The sequence below is a fragment of the Salvelinus alpinus genome, chromosome 33 (genome assembly GCF_045679555.1).
Source record: "Salvelinus alpinus chromosome 33, SLU_Salpinus.1, whole genome shotgun sequence".
Classification (NCBI taxonomy): Eukaryota; Metazoa; Chordata; class Actinopteri; order Salmoniformes; family Salmonidae; genus Salvelinus; species Salvelinus alpinus.
In genome coordinates, this window is record NC_092118.1 from 6,468,319 (window position 1) to 6,488,010 (window position 19,692).

Below are 19,692 nucleotides of genomic sequence, written 5' to 3' on the forward strand. Positions count from 1 at the left end.
ACACACCTCTTTCCCACCTTTGCCTCTGTCTCGTTTCGGAGTCAGAGGAGTGTCGTTGCCAAGGCAAGGAGAGCTCTCCACCCACGGAACGAAAACCGGATGTTTGTGACTTGTGAAGCAAGCAGCTGTCACTGACATAGCTAACGTTAGTAGCCTAGCGAGATAACTTAGCAAGCATTTCAGCGGGGATCAATTTCACAGATTTTACGGTAAATCCACCAATTTAATGATTTATGTTTGAATGAATCAATGTATTTTGCGTGTTATATAGCTAGCTAGGACATAAACGTCAGACGAGCTCATTTGGATTAGCCCCATATAACCAGGTGGTTAGATAGTTAACGTTAGCCTAACCAGCCGAGGCTAATGGTAACATACTGTACCTTGCTAGCTGACAAGATAGTTAGCTGTCAACTAAAATATTGTTAAGTAGCTAGCTAACTACAGTTAAACAGGTTAGCTGCTGCTGGTAGTTGACGCGTTAGCTAGCTAACGTTTGTTTTAATCTATCGATATTTGTAAAACATTGAGTAGCTAGGTTACCTACTGCTGTGTCGTCTGGCGTTAGCTAACGTTAAAAAAAAAAAGTGTATATATATATATATCTCTCGACATCGCAGCGCAATGGGGCATACGTTAAATAACTAACTAGTTAACTAGAGGAGTCGGGACAAATTGTAGCCTTGTTTTGGGTAACGTTAGATAGCTAACGTTAGCTGTTTCTCTAAGACACGAATCACCTTATTTTTGTAGCTAAAATACACTGCTCAAAAAAATAAAGGGAACACTTAAACAACACAATGTAACTCCAAGTCAATCACACTTCTGTGAAATCAAACTGTCCACTTAGGAAGCAACACTGATTGACAATACATTTCACATGCTGTTGTGCAAATGGAATAGACAAAAGGTGGAAATTATAGGCAATTAGCAAGACACCCCCAAAAAAGGAGTGATTCTGCAGGTGGTGACCACAGACAACTTCTCAGTTCCTATGCTTCCTGGCTGATGTTTTGGTCACTTTTGAATGCTGGCGGTGCTCTCACTCTAGTGGTAGCATGAGACGGAGTCTACAACCCACACAAGTGGCTCAGGTAGTGCAGTTCATCCAGGATGGCACATCAATGCGAGCTGTGACAAAAATGTTTGCTGTGTCTGTCAGCGTAGTGTCCAGAGCATGGAGGCGCTACCAGGAGACAGGCCAGTACATCAGGAGACGTGGAGGAGGCCGTAGGAGGGCAACAACCCAGCAGCAGGACCGCTACCTCCGCCTTTGTGCAAGGAGGTGCACTGCCAGAGCCCTGCAAAATGACCTCCAGCAGGCCACAAATGTGCATGTGTCTGCTCAAACGGTCAGAAACAGACTCCATGAGGGTGGTATGAGGGCCCGACGTCCACAGGTGGGGGTTGTGCTTACAGCCCAGCACCGTGCAGGACGTTTGGCATTTGCCAGAGAACACCAAGATTGGCAAATTCGCCACTGGCGCCCTGTGCTCTTCACAGATGAAAGCAGGTTCACACTGAGCACATGAGCACATGTGACAGACCTGACAGAGTCTGGAGACGCCGTGGAGAATGTTCTGCTGCCTGCAACATCCTCCAGCATGACCGGTTTGGCGGTGGGTCAGTCATGGTGTGAGGTGGCATTTCTTTGTGGGGCCGCACAGCCCTCCATGTGCTCGCCAGAGGTAGCCTGACTGCCATTAGGTACCGAGATGAGATCCTCAGACCCCTTGTGAGACCATATGCTGACATATGCACATTTGTGGCCTGCTGGAGGTCATTTTGCAGGGCTCTGGCAGTGCACCTCCTTGCACAAAGGCGGAGGTAGCGGTCCTGCTGCTGGGTTGTTGCCCTCCTACGGCCTCCTCCACGTCTCCTGATGTACTGGCCTGTCTCCTGGTAGCGCCTCCATGCTCTGGACACTACGCTGACAGACACGGCAAACATTTTTGCCACAGCTCGCATTGATGTGCCATCCTGGATGAACTGCACTACCTGAGCCACTTGTGTGGGTTGTAGACTCCGTCTCATGCTACCACTAGAGTGAGAGCACCGCCAGCATTCAAAAGTGACCAAAACATCAGCCAGGAAGCATAGGAACTGAGAAGTTGTCTGTGGTCACCACCTGCAGAATCACTCCTTTTTTTGGGGGTGTCTTGCTAATTGCCTATAATTTCCACCTTTTGTCTATTCCATTTGCACAACAGCATGTGAAATGTATTGTCAATCAGTGTTGCTTCCTAAGTGGACAGTTTGATTTCATAGAAGTGTGATTGACTTGGAGTTACATTGTGTTGTTTAAGTGTTCCCTTTATTTTTTTGAGCAGTGTATATGGCAGTTGCAGTGTTTCGCAATATACAGTATTTTGGCTAGTTTATCTACTATAGATGTATAAAATTATTGCACTTTGCCTGACTGCAGTTCTCCTCACCTGGACTGCGCATACATGAATGTGTTTCTGACTCCAGTCGTGATATTTAAAGAACCAAAATGTCAGAGCATATTGCATCTCATAGATAGGGAGGACTGTATTTGAGCCTTCCCGCAAAACGAAGAACGGGTAACACAGCAAGGCTGCTTCTTCAAACACAGCCCCTGTGGTGTTGTACGATAGATTGGGTCATTTCATACGAAAATGTGTGTGTGAAATGTGTAGAACTTCCACAAACAAACCAGCCAATCAATTGTTGCTTCATTGCACAGACATCTCCTCAAATTATTACCAAATGCTAACCTGATTACAGATGTGAATTAGGCCTTGTCTATTTTTCTTTTAGGCTGGACTTTGAAAAGAGTGAAGGACACGAGTTTATAGACCTATTTGTTTCTTCAGTCCATGTTTCATGCATTGTCCTTTCTGGCCCCATTGGAGTGGCTCTTCTGCAGTTATGATGTAACAGTACAGCTTTAAAACATGGTTTTTGCCTAGGGTCCATTATAGCAGTGGTAATTTACCACAAAGCACAAGAGAAAAGGCATCTTAAAAAATGTTGCATCTGTGCCTGTTAAACACTTGTTAGCTGTTTTATTTGTCTAAGTTAAGCTATAAGGGAGGGACTTTGAGGAAGACGCTAAAAAAGATCTTGAAAGTGATCCCACTGCTGAGATAAGGTGATATCTCATTGCATTCGATACGTTATGGATGGATGTTGATGAACACACTTATTTCTGTGACAGGAGGCTGGCTGAGCACCTGACCAGATTTTGATCCGTGTGGAGTCTCATAGTTCACCACCATGTCTTCAGATCTTCTGGTTGACCTCAATGATGACCTTGGAGTAGATGATCCTCCCAGCAATGCCCTGGACCAGCTCAAACTGTCTCCAATGGGGGACAAGCTGTGGCCCCCAGATGACTCCAGTATGAGCAAGTCTGGTAAGAACCTAAAGGCTATTAGAAGGACAGCTGGACCTCTCTGTGCTGTCAGATGTGGACAGTTGGGTAACAATTTAAAAAATGAAGTTGCTGAAATTTGAGAAATGCGTAAAGAATTTCTATTGTTCTATAAGCCACCTAATCCCTTGAGTAAAACAAAATCATGAGATCACTGTTTTAAAATGCCACATTCCTGGCAAAATGTTGGCCATTGTAATATGATAATAATCAGCCTGTTGTAAGATCAGCTGAGTTTTTAGAAATGGAACGTTGTTGTAGGGCTATTACTGTTATTTCCCTAAAAATCATATAGTTTTACGTAAATCTGTCATTGGTCCAAGGGAAGAGTAAAAGAGAGCCTTATTCACAGCCCAATGCAGTGAGCCTTTTGTTAATCGTGTCATATTATTACAACTTGATTGCATATTGCCCTCTGATGCAGTGTGCATACATTAGTTATGCATTCTATTTGTAGGCACAGTCAAATTTCTGGTTCATTTCTGTTTCACAGCAGATCTCCAGCCCCTGTCTGATTGGAGGATGAGGACTGTGCCATTATTTGTGACTAATAGATGCATCTACAGCACCATGATTTAGAGTTTGAATTATTCTCAGAATCGTTATTAATGAACAGACGATTAAAGAGAAGGGTACAAGGGTTCATCTTATGAGATACCAAACGAAGCGCACACTGTCTGACCACGCCTCGGGCAACTGCATGTTAGTGACTTATTCTGTGAGAAGAACATTGGTTTACTAAGTACACAATGCAGACGTCGCAGTCGTGTGTGTGTGTGTGTGTGTGTGTGTGTGTGTGTGTGTGTGTGTGTGTGTGTGTGTGTGTGTGTGTGTGTGTGTGTGTGTGTGTGTGTGTGTGTGTGTGTGTGTGTGTGTGTGTGTGTGTGTGTGTGTGTGTGTGTGTGTGTGGGATAGCCTGTAAAATGCAATGTTTCGCCCAACTAATTATTTTGGTATTCATCGAAGAGGCTCAAAGTGTGTTCGCAAACTCATTCTAAGAGTGCCTGAGCAGTGAGCACGTACTGTCTGTGACGGGGCAGAGCCGAAACATTGAGTTGTGAAATTCTGAGCACTCTGCCCTCGAAGATATGAGCTAGTGAGATACGCGTGAGGTGGTTGAATGTGTCCCCTTTCCTGTCAACAGAGACGGACATATCCAAGCGGTTGGGGGAGGGGTCACACCTATCCTGGGACCACCCATACTATGATATTGCCAGGCATCAGATTGTCGAAGTAGCAGGTAAGAACTTTGTCTCTACATGTGTAGCTTATCTGACCTGAATTTCCTGTTCAGTCTCGAATCCAGTTGGCACTGTTTCCTCTCTCACTCTGCTGTCAAGGTGATGATAACTTTGGCAGGAAGGTGATTGTCTTCAACGCCTGTCGGATGCCCCCCCACCACGAACTGGACCACCACAAGCTACTGATGTGGGTGTTATTGTTTTGAGATTAATGAGACATTTTCATCCTGCCAAATGTCTAATAAATAGCTTCTTGTTGTGCTTTGATTCCCCCGCTGCTAGTCAAGTCGGTAGTCGTTGTTGTGTTTTGTGTTTTCATAAGTGATGAGGATTGACTTCTCAACTATCATACTATCATCCAGGTATCTGAAGGCCACCCTAGACCAGTATGTTGAGAGCGACTACACCCTCATCTACTTCCATAATGGCCTCACCAGTGAGAACAAGCCATCTCTCAGCTGGCTGAGAGACGCCTACAGAGAATTTGACCGGAAGTGAGTCCCACCCTACCTCCAGCCAGACACTGGAGACCATAGTTGCAAAGCACATTTTGATCATTTTTCTCCTATGAATGGTGAGATGCACTCCATTTCACTAGAGATCTGAAAACTAAAGCCAAAGAGGAAGTGGACTTTGCCCTCACCCATATTTATGTCTGGGTGAGGGCACTAATGGCTTGACTTCTCAAACAAGTGAACCGATTCAAGTTTACTTTTGCTGACTGCTCCGTTTTCTTCAGGTACAAGAAGAACATCAAGGCACTGTACATTGTCCACCCCACCATGTTCATCAAGACTCTTCTCATCCTCTTCAAGCCTCTCATCAGGTTAGCATTCTAGCACCGGAGATGCTCTTTATTCCTTTTAACTGTAAAGTGTTTGCCATGTGTGATGAATCTCCTTTCTTTTCTAGCTTCAAATTTGGACAAAAGATCAACTACATCAACTACCTGAGTGAACTGGAGGACGTTGTTAAGTGTGAGCAGCTAGTGATACCCACCCGGGTGCGAGTGTAAGAACATTTTACATACGTTACGTGTAACTACTGTAGCTCAACATTGCCAATGAGTTGGTCACGCTTGCGTAATGGATGTCTATTTGTGATATCTGACTTGTTAAGTGCATTACTTTGCTTTCTCACACCCAAACCGTTAGGTATGATGAAAAAATCAGAGCCTCACTAAAACCATCAGTTCAGGCCCAGATGTCCCCCCCCCGCAGTCCACCACTACCCAATCAACAGTTTGGAGTCTCCTTGCCAATGTAGGTAGTTGGATGAGGGCTGTTTTTTTTTTATTCTACTTCCTCAATATCCGACCTTGACGTTACATACGTAAGATATTATCCTGTGTATGTTTCGAAGAGTTTAATTTTTTTTGTTGATTTGTCAAGGCTAAGAGCGAGAAGTTCAGACAACGAAGCAGTTCCATTGGTGATGCGAGACACCGTGGCCTTCTTAATGGAACAAGGTAAGTACCATTCTTGCATATTTTTTTTTACCAGTGGTCATTTTTCTTGATGGTTAAACTTTTGAGTCTTTGTTCTGATGTTCAGTTTTTTGGACAATTCCAATTTCATGGATACTGGACATGGATTTAGTATTTGACTTGCAAAACAAGGCAAATTCTGCTATTTGATTCTGTTTTACAAAAGGTTTTGTTTTCATGGTTTCCCCCTTTTTCTGTCCTGTCTTAGGTCTTGAAATTGAGGGGATATTCCGGCGGTCAGCCAACGTGACGCTCGTCAAGGATGTTCAGCACAGATATAACTCAGGTGAAGCATTTGCACTCATTGTTACTCTTAAATTAATGTCTAAAAATAATATCCGTTCATGTAATCCGTTCATGAAGTCCCTGGGTAGACCTAATGTATCTCTTTGGCTGTAGCTGTGGGATTTGTATGGCTCTGTGATTGTGTGTGTCTGTGGCTCCAGGTGAGGAGTTGAGTTTTTCCCAGATGGAGGACGTTCACCTGGCAGCTGTCATCCTCAAGACATTCCTCAGAGAACTACCAGAGCCCCTCCTCACATACCAGCTCTACAATGACATTGTCAACTTTCACAGTAAGTCTGGGGAACTCTCTCTTATCCTCCACACAGTAGATGGGGATATCTTTTTATGTTTGTTGCTATAGCTGTCAATTTGTTTTGTAGGTCATAATCCTGAGGATAGTTTTTAGTCATAGCCACGTAATGTTAAGGGTCTATTTGTTATGCTCATTCCTCAGATGTTGACAGCAGTGCCAAAGTGACTGCGATCCGGAACATGCTGGCAATGCTCCCTGAGGAGAACTATGCCTCCCTGAAGTTCCTCATTGAGTTCCTGGTGCAGGTATGTTTGCTGTCGTATCATATCCCCAGCTGAATACTTATCAGAAGCTCGGCAAACATTCCTGTTTGTCTTTGGAGGCCTGTTGTTCTATGGTTCTGTCTAAATAAGCATCATTCTGGGCATTTAGTACTGCCTGGTGACACTGGCCCTTACCAGTTTGTGTAAATTAACCAGTGAGTCGTTTTCTTATTGATATTCTACAAACATGCATGCTTGCCCATGTAGGTGTCCGCACAGAGTGAGATCAACAAGATGAACAACACCAACCTGGCAGTGGTGTTTGGACCCAACCTGCTATGGGGACAAGACGCTGCCATGACACTCAGTGCCATCGGCCCCATCAATAACTTCACCAGAACTCTGTTGGACCAACACGACAAGGTCTTTTCCCCCTAAGACGTCTCCTGACAGCTATCTCTAACCACGCCCCATTCGTTCGGTGTATAAATCCCCGTCTCTGACCATGTCTCTGTATTGGTCTAGTACAGTGTAACTGTGTCTCTCCCAGTGCCCCTAGTAGTGTTGCCATATGCATGAGTGTATTGTGACTGTGACTGAGGACACAGAGAGAGAAAAAGACAGGGGAGACGAACCATTGAAGATGCCAAAAGTCGGGTTAGAAGTCAGGTATGAAGAAGGCTTTAATGTCTCCGCCAGATATCTATCACTCAGGAGAAGTTCAACACAGTGTACATGATTTGATACTTTAAAACAATTGGAATAACCTATATCATTTCACATCTGTTCTGGTTTGAATCATATCAAATATTTATTTTGATGGTACAGATTTCAGAGAACATTTATGCAATGTTTTGTATCTGGGGAGCAAGATACATTTCATATTAATTTACTTTGTCAAGTCCTATTTGCATTGGAACAAATATTTTTCGAATTTCATAAATGATCGGTCGCTACAGTCAGTGAGCCAGTGTACTCCAATATTCAATGTACTCTAAATTCTATCGGGAGTTTATATTTTGCCACAACTTGTTTAAAAATCATGGTTATGTGTAAAGCTAGTCTATAGCTAAATAAAACCATAAGAGTATGTGTATTTACGTTTTTTGGGGGGGTCACATATCGCCTTACTTTTTAAATGTTTACTCATCTGACAAAACATACTGGTATACCCTTTAAACATTTCCAGCACGCCTTTGTTTGTTTCTGCTGCATTACTTTTGATCATTTGTACAGGTCAACTATAAAATAACTATTCTTAATCATGTAACTTCTACATTTCATGTTATGCCTGATTAGCTTTCTCAATGCAGAACAGTCTTTTCATGATACATATTCTACTTTCATTTGTGTATTATTACTCTACTTACGGCAGTTATTCCTTGAACATCACTATCCCTCTGTAAAGACTGATGGCTAGTGTCATTGCTGGCAAAAGATCTTTATGTAGCCTTAAAGTCAGTAAGGGGCATAGAAGGGCTCCTAATCACGGATAGACTGAAATGCTGTGTACTTACAGACCCGGGGGCTCTCAGGCTCTATTGTATTTCATTTGTTTACTGTATGTTAACTGTTAGGTGAGTTGTTTCTCAGCCTTATTTTGCTCGTTTTATTGACGTCCGTTGCTTTTGTTCAATACTAAATTCAACTCAACCAAAGAATTATGGTTGCATTGGAGAACACTAAGATGGTTCCATTAGATTATTTTTTTTACCTTAACATTTTTTTCCATTTGCAATGGCCAAACTTTTGGGGGTACAGCTCCTGTGCTTTGTGATCCTGAATTACTTTAATGAACATATCCTGAACAAGAACAGTACTAATGTTAAGACTGAATAAGTAAGAGTTCTTTTGTGCTTTATGTTTAGTTTACTGTGTATGAAAACTTCCTAGTCATGTCAATGAAACAATTGCATTGACATGCGGATCAGTGGCTTAGTGGAGCCTTTACAACCCCATTTGCGTCTGTGCCTTAAGGAAACAAACAGGCGAGTAACCAACTCCAGTCATATCTTGTAAAAATTGTGCCCGTTTGTCCACCTTTATTGTACTGTTTATCTGTATTGTAAAATAATAGTATTTCCTGGTTGCTACAGTGAAAATGAAATTTCTCGTTAAGAGTATTTTACTGCAATCTTTATATGTTGTGAATATAAAGTATAAATAAAAGGTGATGGTTAAAAGTGCCTTTGATTTATTCAGATGTCTGGAGGGTCGTACTCATGTGACAAGAGTATTGATGCTCTATTGTATTTTAAAAGCTTTAAGGACAACGAACACGATCACTCGTGTTGTGCTGGTATAAATCACAAACGACCAATCAGAAATATATAGGGCCTCTGGCTTATTCCTTTCCCATAATACAAAATAGGCCATTTGAAGTAAAAATGTATTACACATGACCATGCTACTGTATATTAAAGCATTAGGGGAAATCAAGAGGACTTAAGATTGATACATTGAAAGTGCAAATAATGTTTACCCTCTTTACAGATAGGGGAAAAGGAAGCTTGCTTTATATGGTGATTCAGAGGTGAGCAGTGACTACATCATTTGTAGTGACACAGTGATTTGTGGCCTAGAGTTGGTAATCTAGAGAAGAAAGAAGACAACACTTCTCCCCATTTACAAAAAAACAACTACAGGAACTTCTCTTTCAACATACAGATTCAGCTACACAGCATGTTTGCTGTTTCTTGGCTATAGATTCACTACTATTGATCAATTTCCATACATAGCTTGGCATCTTCCCATCTACTAAAACATGGCCACGTCTGACTCCATAGTTGCCATGAACGTTCTCAGTGTCACACGGGACAGCAATAATACAACATTTAGACAACAGCTTTGATGAACTGAACGTCTTTGTTATTATGTGTTAAGTTCTTTAACAGCAAAGTGAGAGGGGATCTGGTATTTACATTACGACACAGTCTGCTCAACACTAGAGCAAACGTTGCAGTTATTCACATCAGAAAAGAAACCGTGCAATTTTGTTTTTTTTAAGATGTCTTCGATTGTTGGGTGCAGGCTCTCTTACTCTACAATACATCAACCAGTGAGGTTTGAAGAGAAACATTCTGATTACAAATCAATGTGGAATTTCAACTACGAGAAGAAAGAACAGGCATACAGGCTGAATGCAAACAAGCTTGAAAGACAACAGAACCTTGCAGATGGACTAAATGGGATAATTTGTCATTTGAGACAGTGGATCCATTTCTATCCCTACTGCAATGTGTCCACAAATGCATCAAATTCATCAATGTTCTTCTCGTATACTGCCAGTTTTTCAGGAAGAGAGTCCTGTAGGGAAAATGAAAAATGAACATCATTACAAGCACAGAATGACCAAGATATTGATTTATTAGACTAAAAAGCACCACCGAAAAGAGACATTCAAACACACAGTAAATCATATAATGGTAACTACTATGTTCCCCTTTCACTACTATCTGTCAGTCGTTTAAATTCCAACAGGACCACTTCATAGACAAGGAGACCCCAACACCCCCCACCTGGCAACAAAACAGAAACCATCTCTCTTTGGAAAGTCAGAGAAGTGTGTCTCACCAGGTCCTCTGCCATGGACTGAGAACTGACATCAATAGTGAGGCTGGTGAGCTGTGGGGGGTTCTGGAACTCTCTGTAGAATGTGCCAAGGTCCATGGGAAGGAGGTCATCCTTGGAGAACGCAGGCTTCTGAAGAACAGAGCACCACAGAACACAATCAGATGTGCAGGGCAACAACTGTAACAGCCCCTTCCTTAATAACAGACTTCTTCCTACGATTTTTTTTTTGTCAGCAGCACATATTATTCTCAAAGATGTTCCGTTTTTAACATTTTCTTGCCAGCAACATAGTCCTAATTAATTCTCAACTGTTAACCACAAGATAAGGGGTCCGAGGTCAGAGATTTGAATTAAGAACGCTCATTCCCATAAGCTTCATTTTCTCGACATCAGAAGCGTTTATCTAAAATGTTCAAAGCTGACATCTCTCCCTCTGTTGCTTTAAAAAGCCAGCTCCTTTGATCGATTTTGGTTTTCATTAGGTCTTTGCTATGTGCTTTGTCGCATTCGCCTTTGGTGTTTTGGATTTTAATTTCTCATAGTCCCTCTACAGCCCAGATACAAGTCAGAAATAAAAACTGTCTGAAGCAGTTTGCATGCTACCCATCCGAAACAGTTTGTTAATGTTGGTCTTGGGCAAGGGTTATTTCGGCTGTTCATGCACACAAAAAAAAAATTCCTGAGGCAAACCGATGTTTGGTAGCCGAAGTCTCTGTGACTGGTCAAGAGTAGGGATTCTTCAATGAAGTGTTTATTTTTATTTATTTATTTATTTTCCTTTTTTTTGGGGGGGGGAGTTGGATCAGCTTAATCTTGCGGAAAGAATGTTGCTTCTAATGTAATTGTCTGCATCATTTCCAATCCCCCATATTTTTTGGGGTAAATATATATATCCATACACGCATGCATACATATACACATACAGTGGGGAGAACAAGTATTTGATACACTGCCGATTTTGCAGGTTTTCCTACTTACAAAGCATGTAGAGGTCTGTCATTTTTATCATAGGTACACTTCAACTGTGAGAGACGGAATCTAAAACAAAAATCCAGAAAATCACATTGTATGATTTTTAAGTAATTAATTTGCATTTTATTGCATGACATAAGTATTTGATCACCTACCAACCAGTAAGAATTCCGGCTCTCACAGACCTGTTAGTTTTTCTTTAAGAAGCCCTCCTGTTCTCCACTCATTACCTGTATTAACTGCAACTGTTTGAACTCGTTACCTGTATAAAAGACACCTGTCCACACACTCAATCAAACAGACTCCAACCTCTCCACAATGGCCAAGACCAGAGAGCTGTGTAAGGACATCAGGGATAAATTGTAGACCTGTACAAGGCTGGGATGGGCTACAGGACAATAGCCAAGCAGCTTGGTGAGAAGGCAACAACTGTTGGCACAATTATTAGAAAATGGAAGAAGTTCAAGATGACGGTCAATCACCCTCGGTCTGGGGCTCCATGCAAGATCTCACCTCGTGGGGCATCAATGATCATGAGGAATGTGAGGGATCAGCCCAGAACTACACGGCAGGACCTGGTCAATGACCTGAAGAGAGCTGGGACCACAGTCTCAAAGAAAACCATTAGTAACACACTACGCCGTCATGGATTAAAATCCTGCAGCGCACGCAAGGTCCCCCTGCTCAAGCCAGCGCATGTCCAGGCCCGTCTGAAGTTTGCCAATGACCATCTGGATGATCCAGAGGAGGAATGGGAGAAGGTCATGTGGTCTGATGAGACAAAAATAGAGCTTTTTGCTCTAAACTCCACTCGCCGTGTTTGGAGGAATAGAAGGATGAGTACAACCCCAAGAACACCATCCCAACCGTGAAGCATGGAGGTGGAAACATCATTCTTTGGGGATGCTTTTCTGCAAAGGGGACAGGACGACTGCACCGTATTGAGGGGAGGATGGATGGGGCCATGTATCGCGAGATCTTGACCAACAACCTCCTTCCCTCAGTAAGAGCATTGAAGATGGGTCGTGGCTGGGTCTTCCAGCATGACAACGACCCGAAACACACAGCCAGGGCAACTAAGGAGTGGCTCCGTAAGAAGCATCTCAAGGTCCTGGAGTGGCCTAGCCAGTCTCCAGACCTGAACCCAATAGAAAATCTTTGGAGGGAGCCGAAAGTCCGTATTGCCCAGCGACAGCCCCGAAACCTGAAGGATCTGGAGAAGGTCTGTATGGAGGAGTGGGCCAAAATCCCTGCTGCAGTGTGTGCAAACCTGGTCAAGAACTACAGGAAACGTATGATCTCTGTAATTGCAAACTAAGGTTTCTGTACCAAATATTCAGTTCTGCTTTTCTGATGTATCAAATACTTATGTCATGCAATAAAATGCAAATTAATTACTTAAAAATCATACAATGTGATTTTCTGGATTTTTGTTTTAGATTCCGTCTCTCACAGTTGAAGTGTACCTATGATAAAAATTACAGACCTCTACATGCTTTGTAAGTAGGAAAACCTGCAAAATTGTCAGTGTATCAAATACTTGTTCTCCCCACTGTATATACATACACATACCTATATAGACATACATACTTTTTTAAAGAATATACCTTTATTATTATTCCCCGCACCCTACCACCGATCCCCCAATTGGAGTAAACTAATAAACACTTCTGCTTTTACCTTCAATTTATACATCTTATACCCATCTTACAGACACAGTCCACTTTACAATAGTTCTCTCTTATTTGTTCTTAGTCCTTCCTCTATTTCTGTTGTCCATCCAATTTTATTTCCACTTGTAACTGTGCTATTTCACAAAAGCTCCGCACCTATACACATTTCACAGATCCCGTATGCCCTACATTGTTTATCTTGTTATTAGTCCCACCCTTCAGTTCCACTCAACCCCTCCCATCTATCTTCCAACATCATCCATTTCGGATTTTTATTTGCCATATATTTTTCAACTGTGCTGTGATGCTTCACAAAAGACTTGAACCTTCCTATTCTCATAGCTTCTATAGATTGTAAATTAAAAATAAACATTTTTGCTAAAATAATTATTATATTATTGATTGATTGACTATGGCTTTTCAAATCCCCCAGTATTGCTATCTGTAGCGTTAGTTTTAGGCAAATGTTGCAATTCTTCAGCCATTCCTGGACCTGTGACCAAAAACGAGCTACATATGGACAATACCAAAATAAATGATCTAATGACTCTGCCTCCTCACAACAGAATCTGCAGAGCTGGGAAGATTGTATACCCCATATATATAACATTCTATTAGTTGCAAGAATTTTGTACAGTAATTTAAATTGAAAAATTCGAAGTTTTGAATCCGGCGTTGTTTTGCGTATCAATTCATAAACCATGTGCCATGGAATGGGTACATCGAAAATCTCTTCCCAACTATTTTGCAATTTATATGGCACAGCTGTCAGTTTTTTGGTCCTTAAATGAAATTTGTATATATTTTTATTTATCACACTTTTCTTTAACCATTTATGTTCTTTAATACAGGGCCGACATACAAGTTCCTTACTTTTTTCCCCTTCTACTTGCCTCTTCCATTTTTGTGGTAATGCTGCAATTAATTGGTTGTAATTTTGGGTAGAGCAGACATTTCCATATGTCTGTGTTAGCTGCATGTGTGACATAACTCCACCAGTCCTATTTATGACATCATTCACAAAAATTATACCTTTTTTAAACATTTCTTCAATAAATACAGTTTTTTTATCAATTACTATATTTGAATTTAACCACAATATTTGTTGTACTATTTGTTCCGTCCTTTCAGGTGGATTAAACTGAAATTGCAACCAACTTTCTAAGGCTTGTTTAAAAAATAAGGATATTTTGGAGATTATTTCCTTTTCAAAAAACCGAAAGTGAGCAGGTGTAATCTGAATAAAGGGGAAAAGGCCCTTCTTGAATATAGGATGAGACATTCGTACCAATTTACTAGAGAACCAGTTTGGATTTAAGTATAACTTTTGTATGACTGATGCCTTTAGTGAGAGGTCTAATGCTTTAATATTTAATAATTTCTGCCCTCCGAATTCATATTCGTTATATAAATAGGCCCTTTTAATTTTATCTGGCTTGCCGTTCCAAATAAAATGGAATATTTTTTGTTCATATAATTTAAAAAGCAGGTCACTAGGTGTAAGCAAAACCATAAGCAAATAGGTAAACTGTGATATGACTAAAGAGTTAATCAGGGTGATTTTTCCACAAATAGACAGGTATTTTCCTTTCCATGGTAGCAAGATCTTATCTATTTTTGCTAACTTTCTATAAAAATTTATTGGAGTGAGATCATTTCTTTCTTTTGGGATTTTTATACCGAGTATGTCCACATCTCCGTCAGACCATTTAATTGGTAAACTACATGGCAATATAAAATGTGTATTTTTTAGTGATCCAATACGTAATATGGTACATTTATCATAATTTGGTTTTAATCCAGAGAGGATAGCAAAGGTATCTAGATCCTCTATGAGGCCCTGGAGGGACTCTAGTTGTGGTTTTAAAAGAAAACATGAATCATCAGCGTACAATGACACCTTAGTTTTTAAGCCACGGATTTCTAATCCCTTAATATTAATGTTTGATCTAATTTTAACAGCTAACATTTCGATGGCAATAATAAATAGATATGCCGATAGTGGACAACCTTGTTTTACTCCTCTAGATAGTTTAAAACTTTCTGAGATTTAGCCATTATTTACTATTTTACACCTAGGGTTACTATACATAATTTTAACCCATTTTATAAGAGATTCCCCAAAATTGAAATATTCTAGGCATTTATATACAGTGGGGAGAACAAGTATTTGATACACTGCCGATTTTGCAGGTTTTCCTACTTACAAAGCATGTAGAGGTCTGTCATTTTTATCATAGGTACACTTCAACTGTGAGAGACGGAATCTAAAACAAAAATCCAGAAAATCACATTGTATGATTTTTAAGTAATTAATTTGCATTTTATTGCATGACATAAGTATTTGATCACCTACCAACCAGTAAGAATTCCGGCTCTCACAGACCTGTTAGTTTTTCTTTAAGAAGCCCTCCTGTTCTCCACTCATTACCTGTATTAACTGCACCTGTTTGAACTCGTTACCTGTATAAAAGGCACCTGTCCACACACTCAATCAAACAGACTCCAACCTCTCCACAATGGCCAAGACCAGAGAGCTGTGTAAGGACATCAGGGATAAATTGTAGACCTGTACAAGGCTGGGATGGGCTACAGGACAATAGGCAAGCAGCTTGGTGAGAAGGCAACAACTGTTGGCACAATTATTAGAAAATGGAAGAAGTTCAAGATGACGGTCAATCACCCTCGGTCTGGGGCTCCATGCAAGATCTCACCTCGTGGGGCATCAATGATCATGAGGAATGTGAGGGATCAGCCCAGAACTACACGGCAGGACCTGGTCAATGACCTGAAGAGAGCTGGGACCACAGTCTCAAAGAAAACCATTAGTAACACACTACGCCGTCATGGATTAAAATCCTGCAGCGCACGCAAGGTCCCCCTGCTCAAGCCAGCGCATGTCCAGGCCCGTCTGAAGTTTGCCAATGACCATCTGGATGATCCAGAGGAGGAATGGGAGAAGGTCATGTGGTCTGATGAGACAAAAATAGAGCTTTTTGGTCTAAACTCCACTCACCGTGTTTGGAGGAATAGAAGGATGAGTACAACCCCAAGAACACCATCCCAACCGTGAAGCATGGAGGTGGAAACATCATTCTTTGGGGATGCTTTTCTGCAAAGGGGACAGGACGACTGCACCGTATTGAGGGGAGGATGGATGGGGCCATGTATCGCGAGATCTTGACCAACAACCTCCTTCCCTCAGTAAGAGCATTGAAGATGGGTCGTGGCTGGGTCTTCCAGCATGACAACGACCCGAAACACACAGCCAGGGCAACTAAGGAGTGGCTCCGTAAGAAGCATCTCAAGGTCCTGGAGTGGCCTAGCCAGTCTCCAGACCTGAACCCAATAGAAAATCTTTGGAGGGAGCCGAAAGTCCGTATTGCCCAGCGACAGCCCCGAAACCTGAAGGATCTGGAGAAGGTCTGTATGGAGGAGTGGGCCAAAATCCCTGCTGCAGTGTGTGCAAACCTGGTCAAGAACTACAGGAAACGTATGATCTCTGTAATTGCAAACTAAGGTTTCTGTACCAAATATCCAGTTCTGCTTTTCTGATGTATCAAATACTTATGTCATGCAATAAAATGCAAATTAATTACTTAAAAATCATACAATGTGATTTTCTGGATTTTTGTTTTAGATTCCTTCTCTCACAGTTGAAGTGTACCTATGATAAAAATTACAGACCTCTACATGCTTTGTAAGTAGGAAAACCTGCAAAATCGTCAGTGTATCAAATACTTGTTCTCCCCACTGTATAAACTCCAGTCGTACTTTATCAAAAGCCTTTTCAAAATCAGCTATGAAAACCAGGCCTGGTGTCCCCGATATTTCATAGTGTTCTATTGTTTCCAGTACTTGCCTTATATTATCTCCAATGTATCGTCCATGTAAAAAACCTGTCTGATTAGGATGAATAATATCTGACAAAACTTTTTTTATTCTATGCGCCAAGCATTTTGCTAGGATTTTTGCATCACAACACTGAAGTGTAAGAGGTCTCCAATTTTTTAATTGGACTGGATCTTTATATATACCACTTGGGTCCTGTTTCAGTAATAACGATATCAGACCTTCTTGTTGCGTGTCTGATAATCTACCATTTATATAGGAGTGGTTAAAACAAGCTAATAATGGTCCTTTGAGTATATCAAAAAAAGTTTTGTATACTTCCACTGGTATGCCATCCAGCCCTGGAGTTTTCCCATCTTTAAAGGCCCCAATTGCATCAAGCAGTTCCTCCTCTGTAATTTGGCCTTCACATGAGTCTTTCTGTACAGATGTTAATTTTACATTATTAATAGGAAAAAAATCCATACAATTAGTTTCAGTTAGTGGAGATGGAGGAGCCTGAAACGAAAACATATTCTTTTTTTTTTCTTTTTTTTTCTTTTTTTTCTTTTTTTTAATTTTATCCCCTTTTCTCCCCAATTTTCGTGGTATCCAATCGCTAGTAATTACTATCTTGTCTCATCGCTACAACTCCCGTACGGGCTCGGGAGAGACGAAGGTCGAAAGTCATGCGTCCTCCGAAGCACAACCCAACCAAGCCGCACTGCTTCTTAACACAGCGCGCCTCCAACCCGGAAGCCAGCCGCACCAATGTGTCGGAGGAAACACCGTGCACCCGCCCCCCTCGGTTAGCGCGCACTGCGCCCGGCCCGCCACAGGAGTCGCTGGAGCGCGATGAGACAAGGATATCCCTACCGGCCAAACCCTCCCTAGCCCGGACGACGCTAAGCCAATTGTGCGTCGCCCCACGGACCTCCCGGTCGCGGCCGGCTGCGACAGAGCCTGGGCGCGAACCCAGACTCTGGTGGCGCAGCATAGCACTGCGATGCAGTGCTCTAGACCACTGCGCCACCCGGGAGGCCCCGAAAACATATTCTTAAAGTACTTTACTTCCTCTTTCAAAATATATTTTGGTGAATCATGCGTGACTCCATCATTTGTAACTAGTTTTAATACATTTTTTTTGGTAGCATTTCTATATTGAAGATTGAAAAAGAATTTGGTGCATTTTTCCCCATATTCCATCCAGTTCGCTTTATTTTTATAATATATTACACTGGATCTTTCTTGAATAAGTTCCTCCATTTCTTTTTGTTTTTCCTCTAACTTATTCTGTGCCTCTGTGGTACCGTTTTTATTGCTATCTAACTGTACTGTTAGTCCTTCAATTTCCTTTGTTAATATGGACTCTTTTGATCTAAATTGCTTTTGTTTTAAAGATGAGTACTGAATTGCATGGCCTCTAAAGGCACACTTAAAAGTGTCCCATACAATAAGGGGATCTGCTGTACCTATGTTATGTCTGAAAAAGTCAGTTATAAAGTCTTCTGTCCTAGTTCTAAACAATTTATCATCTAGTAGACTTTGATTAAATTTCCAATATCCTCGCCCACGTGGAAATTCTGTAAGAGAAATATATATGCCAATTATGTGATGATCCGACCGCATTCTATCCCCTATCAACACTTTTTTAACTTTTGGTGCCAGAGAGAATGGTATAAGAAAGTAGTCAAGACGACTAGCTTGATTCAGCCTCCGCCATGTATATCTCACTAAATCAGGGTATTTAAGTCTCCATATATCCACTAATTCCAATATATCCATGACATTCATGATTTCCTTAAGTGCCTGAGGGTGATAGTTTGTAGTGTGATTTCCTTTCCGGTCTATAGAGGTATTTAAGACCGTATTAAAATCTCCCACTATAATAATAGAGTCTAGTGTTGCTTGTAGAGTTGATAAATTCTTATATATATTTTCAAAGAAGCTTGGATCATCATTATTCGGACCGTATAGGTTGACAAGCCATATTTGTTTATTGTCCAATAACATATTTAAAATAATCCATCTACCTTGAGGATCTGTTTGGACAATTTGCACATTTGGATCAAAATTATTGTTAATTAAGACCATCACCCCTTTTGAATTTCTTTGCCCATGGGAGAAATATATTTTGCCCCCCCAGTTCTTTTTCCACAAAACTTCATCTAAAACTGTTGAATGGGTTTCCTGTAAACAATAGATATTATAATCCTTCTCTTTTAGCCAGGTAAATACTGATCGTCTTTTCTTATTATCTGCTAAGCCATTACAATTGTAACTGGCTATACTTATTTCACCACTTACCATAATGAGACACACCTTTCATTCTTTTAATCAGAATATATTTTTGTAAACGTACTATTAAAAAGTAACATAATGATTGAGTGTCTATATAGTTGTACCATGATATTTGCATTTCTACTAAGTAAACCTCCAATTGGTCCCTACTATTCCACGCGCTAAAAGCCCTCCTCAACCCGAGTTGGGTTGTCATCCCAATGCCCGGCAGAGCACCCTCTACCCCCTGTATCCCATAGCCCTGAACCGACTGGGATCCATCCTTTGAAAAGAGCATACAGTGCCATTTACCGGATTGTAGTAGATCAGTTGCCATATGCATTTCCATTGCCCTCACCTCTTTTTGTATTATTTATAGCTGTGGATCATCCTCTATTGTCCCTAACATCTTTTACTTCTTCCTTCGCAACAGTCGTG

General features: G+C 41.2%; 2 protein-coding genes across 9 annotated transcripts in view; one reads left to right on the forward strand and one right to left on the reverse strand.

Moving 5' to 3' along the window:
- Window positions 1–9,108, forward strand: LOC139562901 (rho GTPase-activating protein 1-like). Its single transcript, XM_071381041.1, has 13 exons — window positions 1–209; window positions 3,182–3,379; window positions 4,542–4,637; window positions 4,738–4,825; window positions 5,001–5,132; window positions 5,378–5,464; window positions 5,551–5,649; window positions 5,793–5,900; window positions 6,030–6,106; window positions 6,333–6,410; window positions 6,571–6,699; window positions 6,864–6,967; window positions 7,193–9,108. Exons 2-13 carry the CDS (start codon window positions 3,241–3,243, stop codon window positions 7,361–7,363), a joined length of 1,308 nt encoding a protein of 435 aa, XP_071237142.1. The 5' UTR covers window positions 1–209; window positions 3,182–3,240; the 3' UTR covers window positions 7,364–9,108.
- LOC139562899 (autophagy-related protein 13-like) overlaps window positions 7,584–19,692 on the reverse strand; it is a 23,029-nt gene continuing 10,920 nt past the window's right edge. For all 8 annotated transcript variants that reach the window (XM_071381035.1, XM_071381039.1, XM_071381038.1 and 5 more), the window contains 2 exons: window positions 10,499–10,627; window positions 7,584–10,231 (listed from right to left, as the gene is read on the reverse strand). In XM_071381035.1, coding sequence (XP_071237136.1) covers window positions 10,154–10,231; window positions 10,499–10,627 — 207 coding nt within the window. In that variant the 3' untranslated portion in view covers window positions 7,584–10,153. The remainder of the gene's footprint in view (window positions 10,232–10,498; window positions 10,628–19,692) is intronic.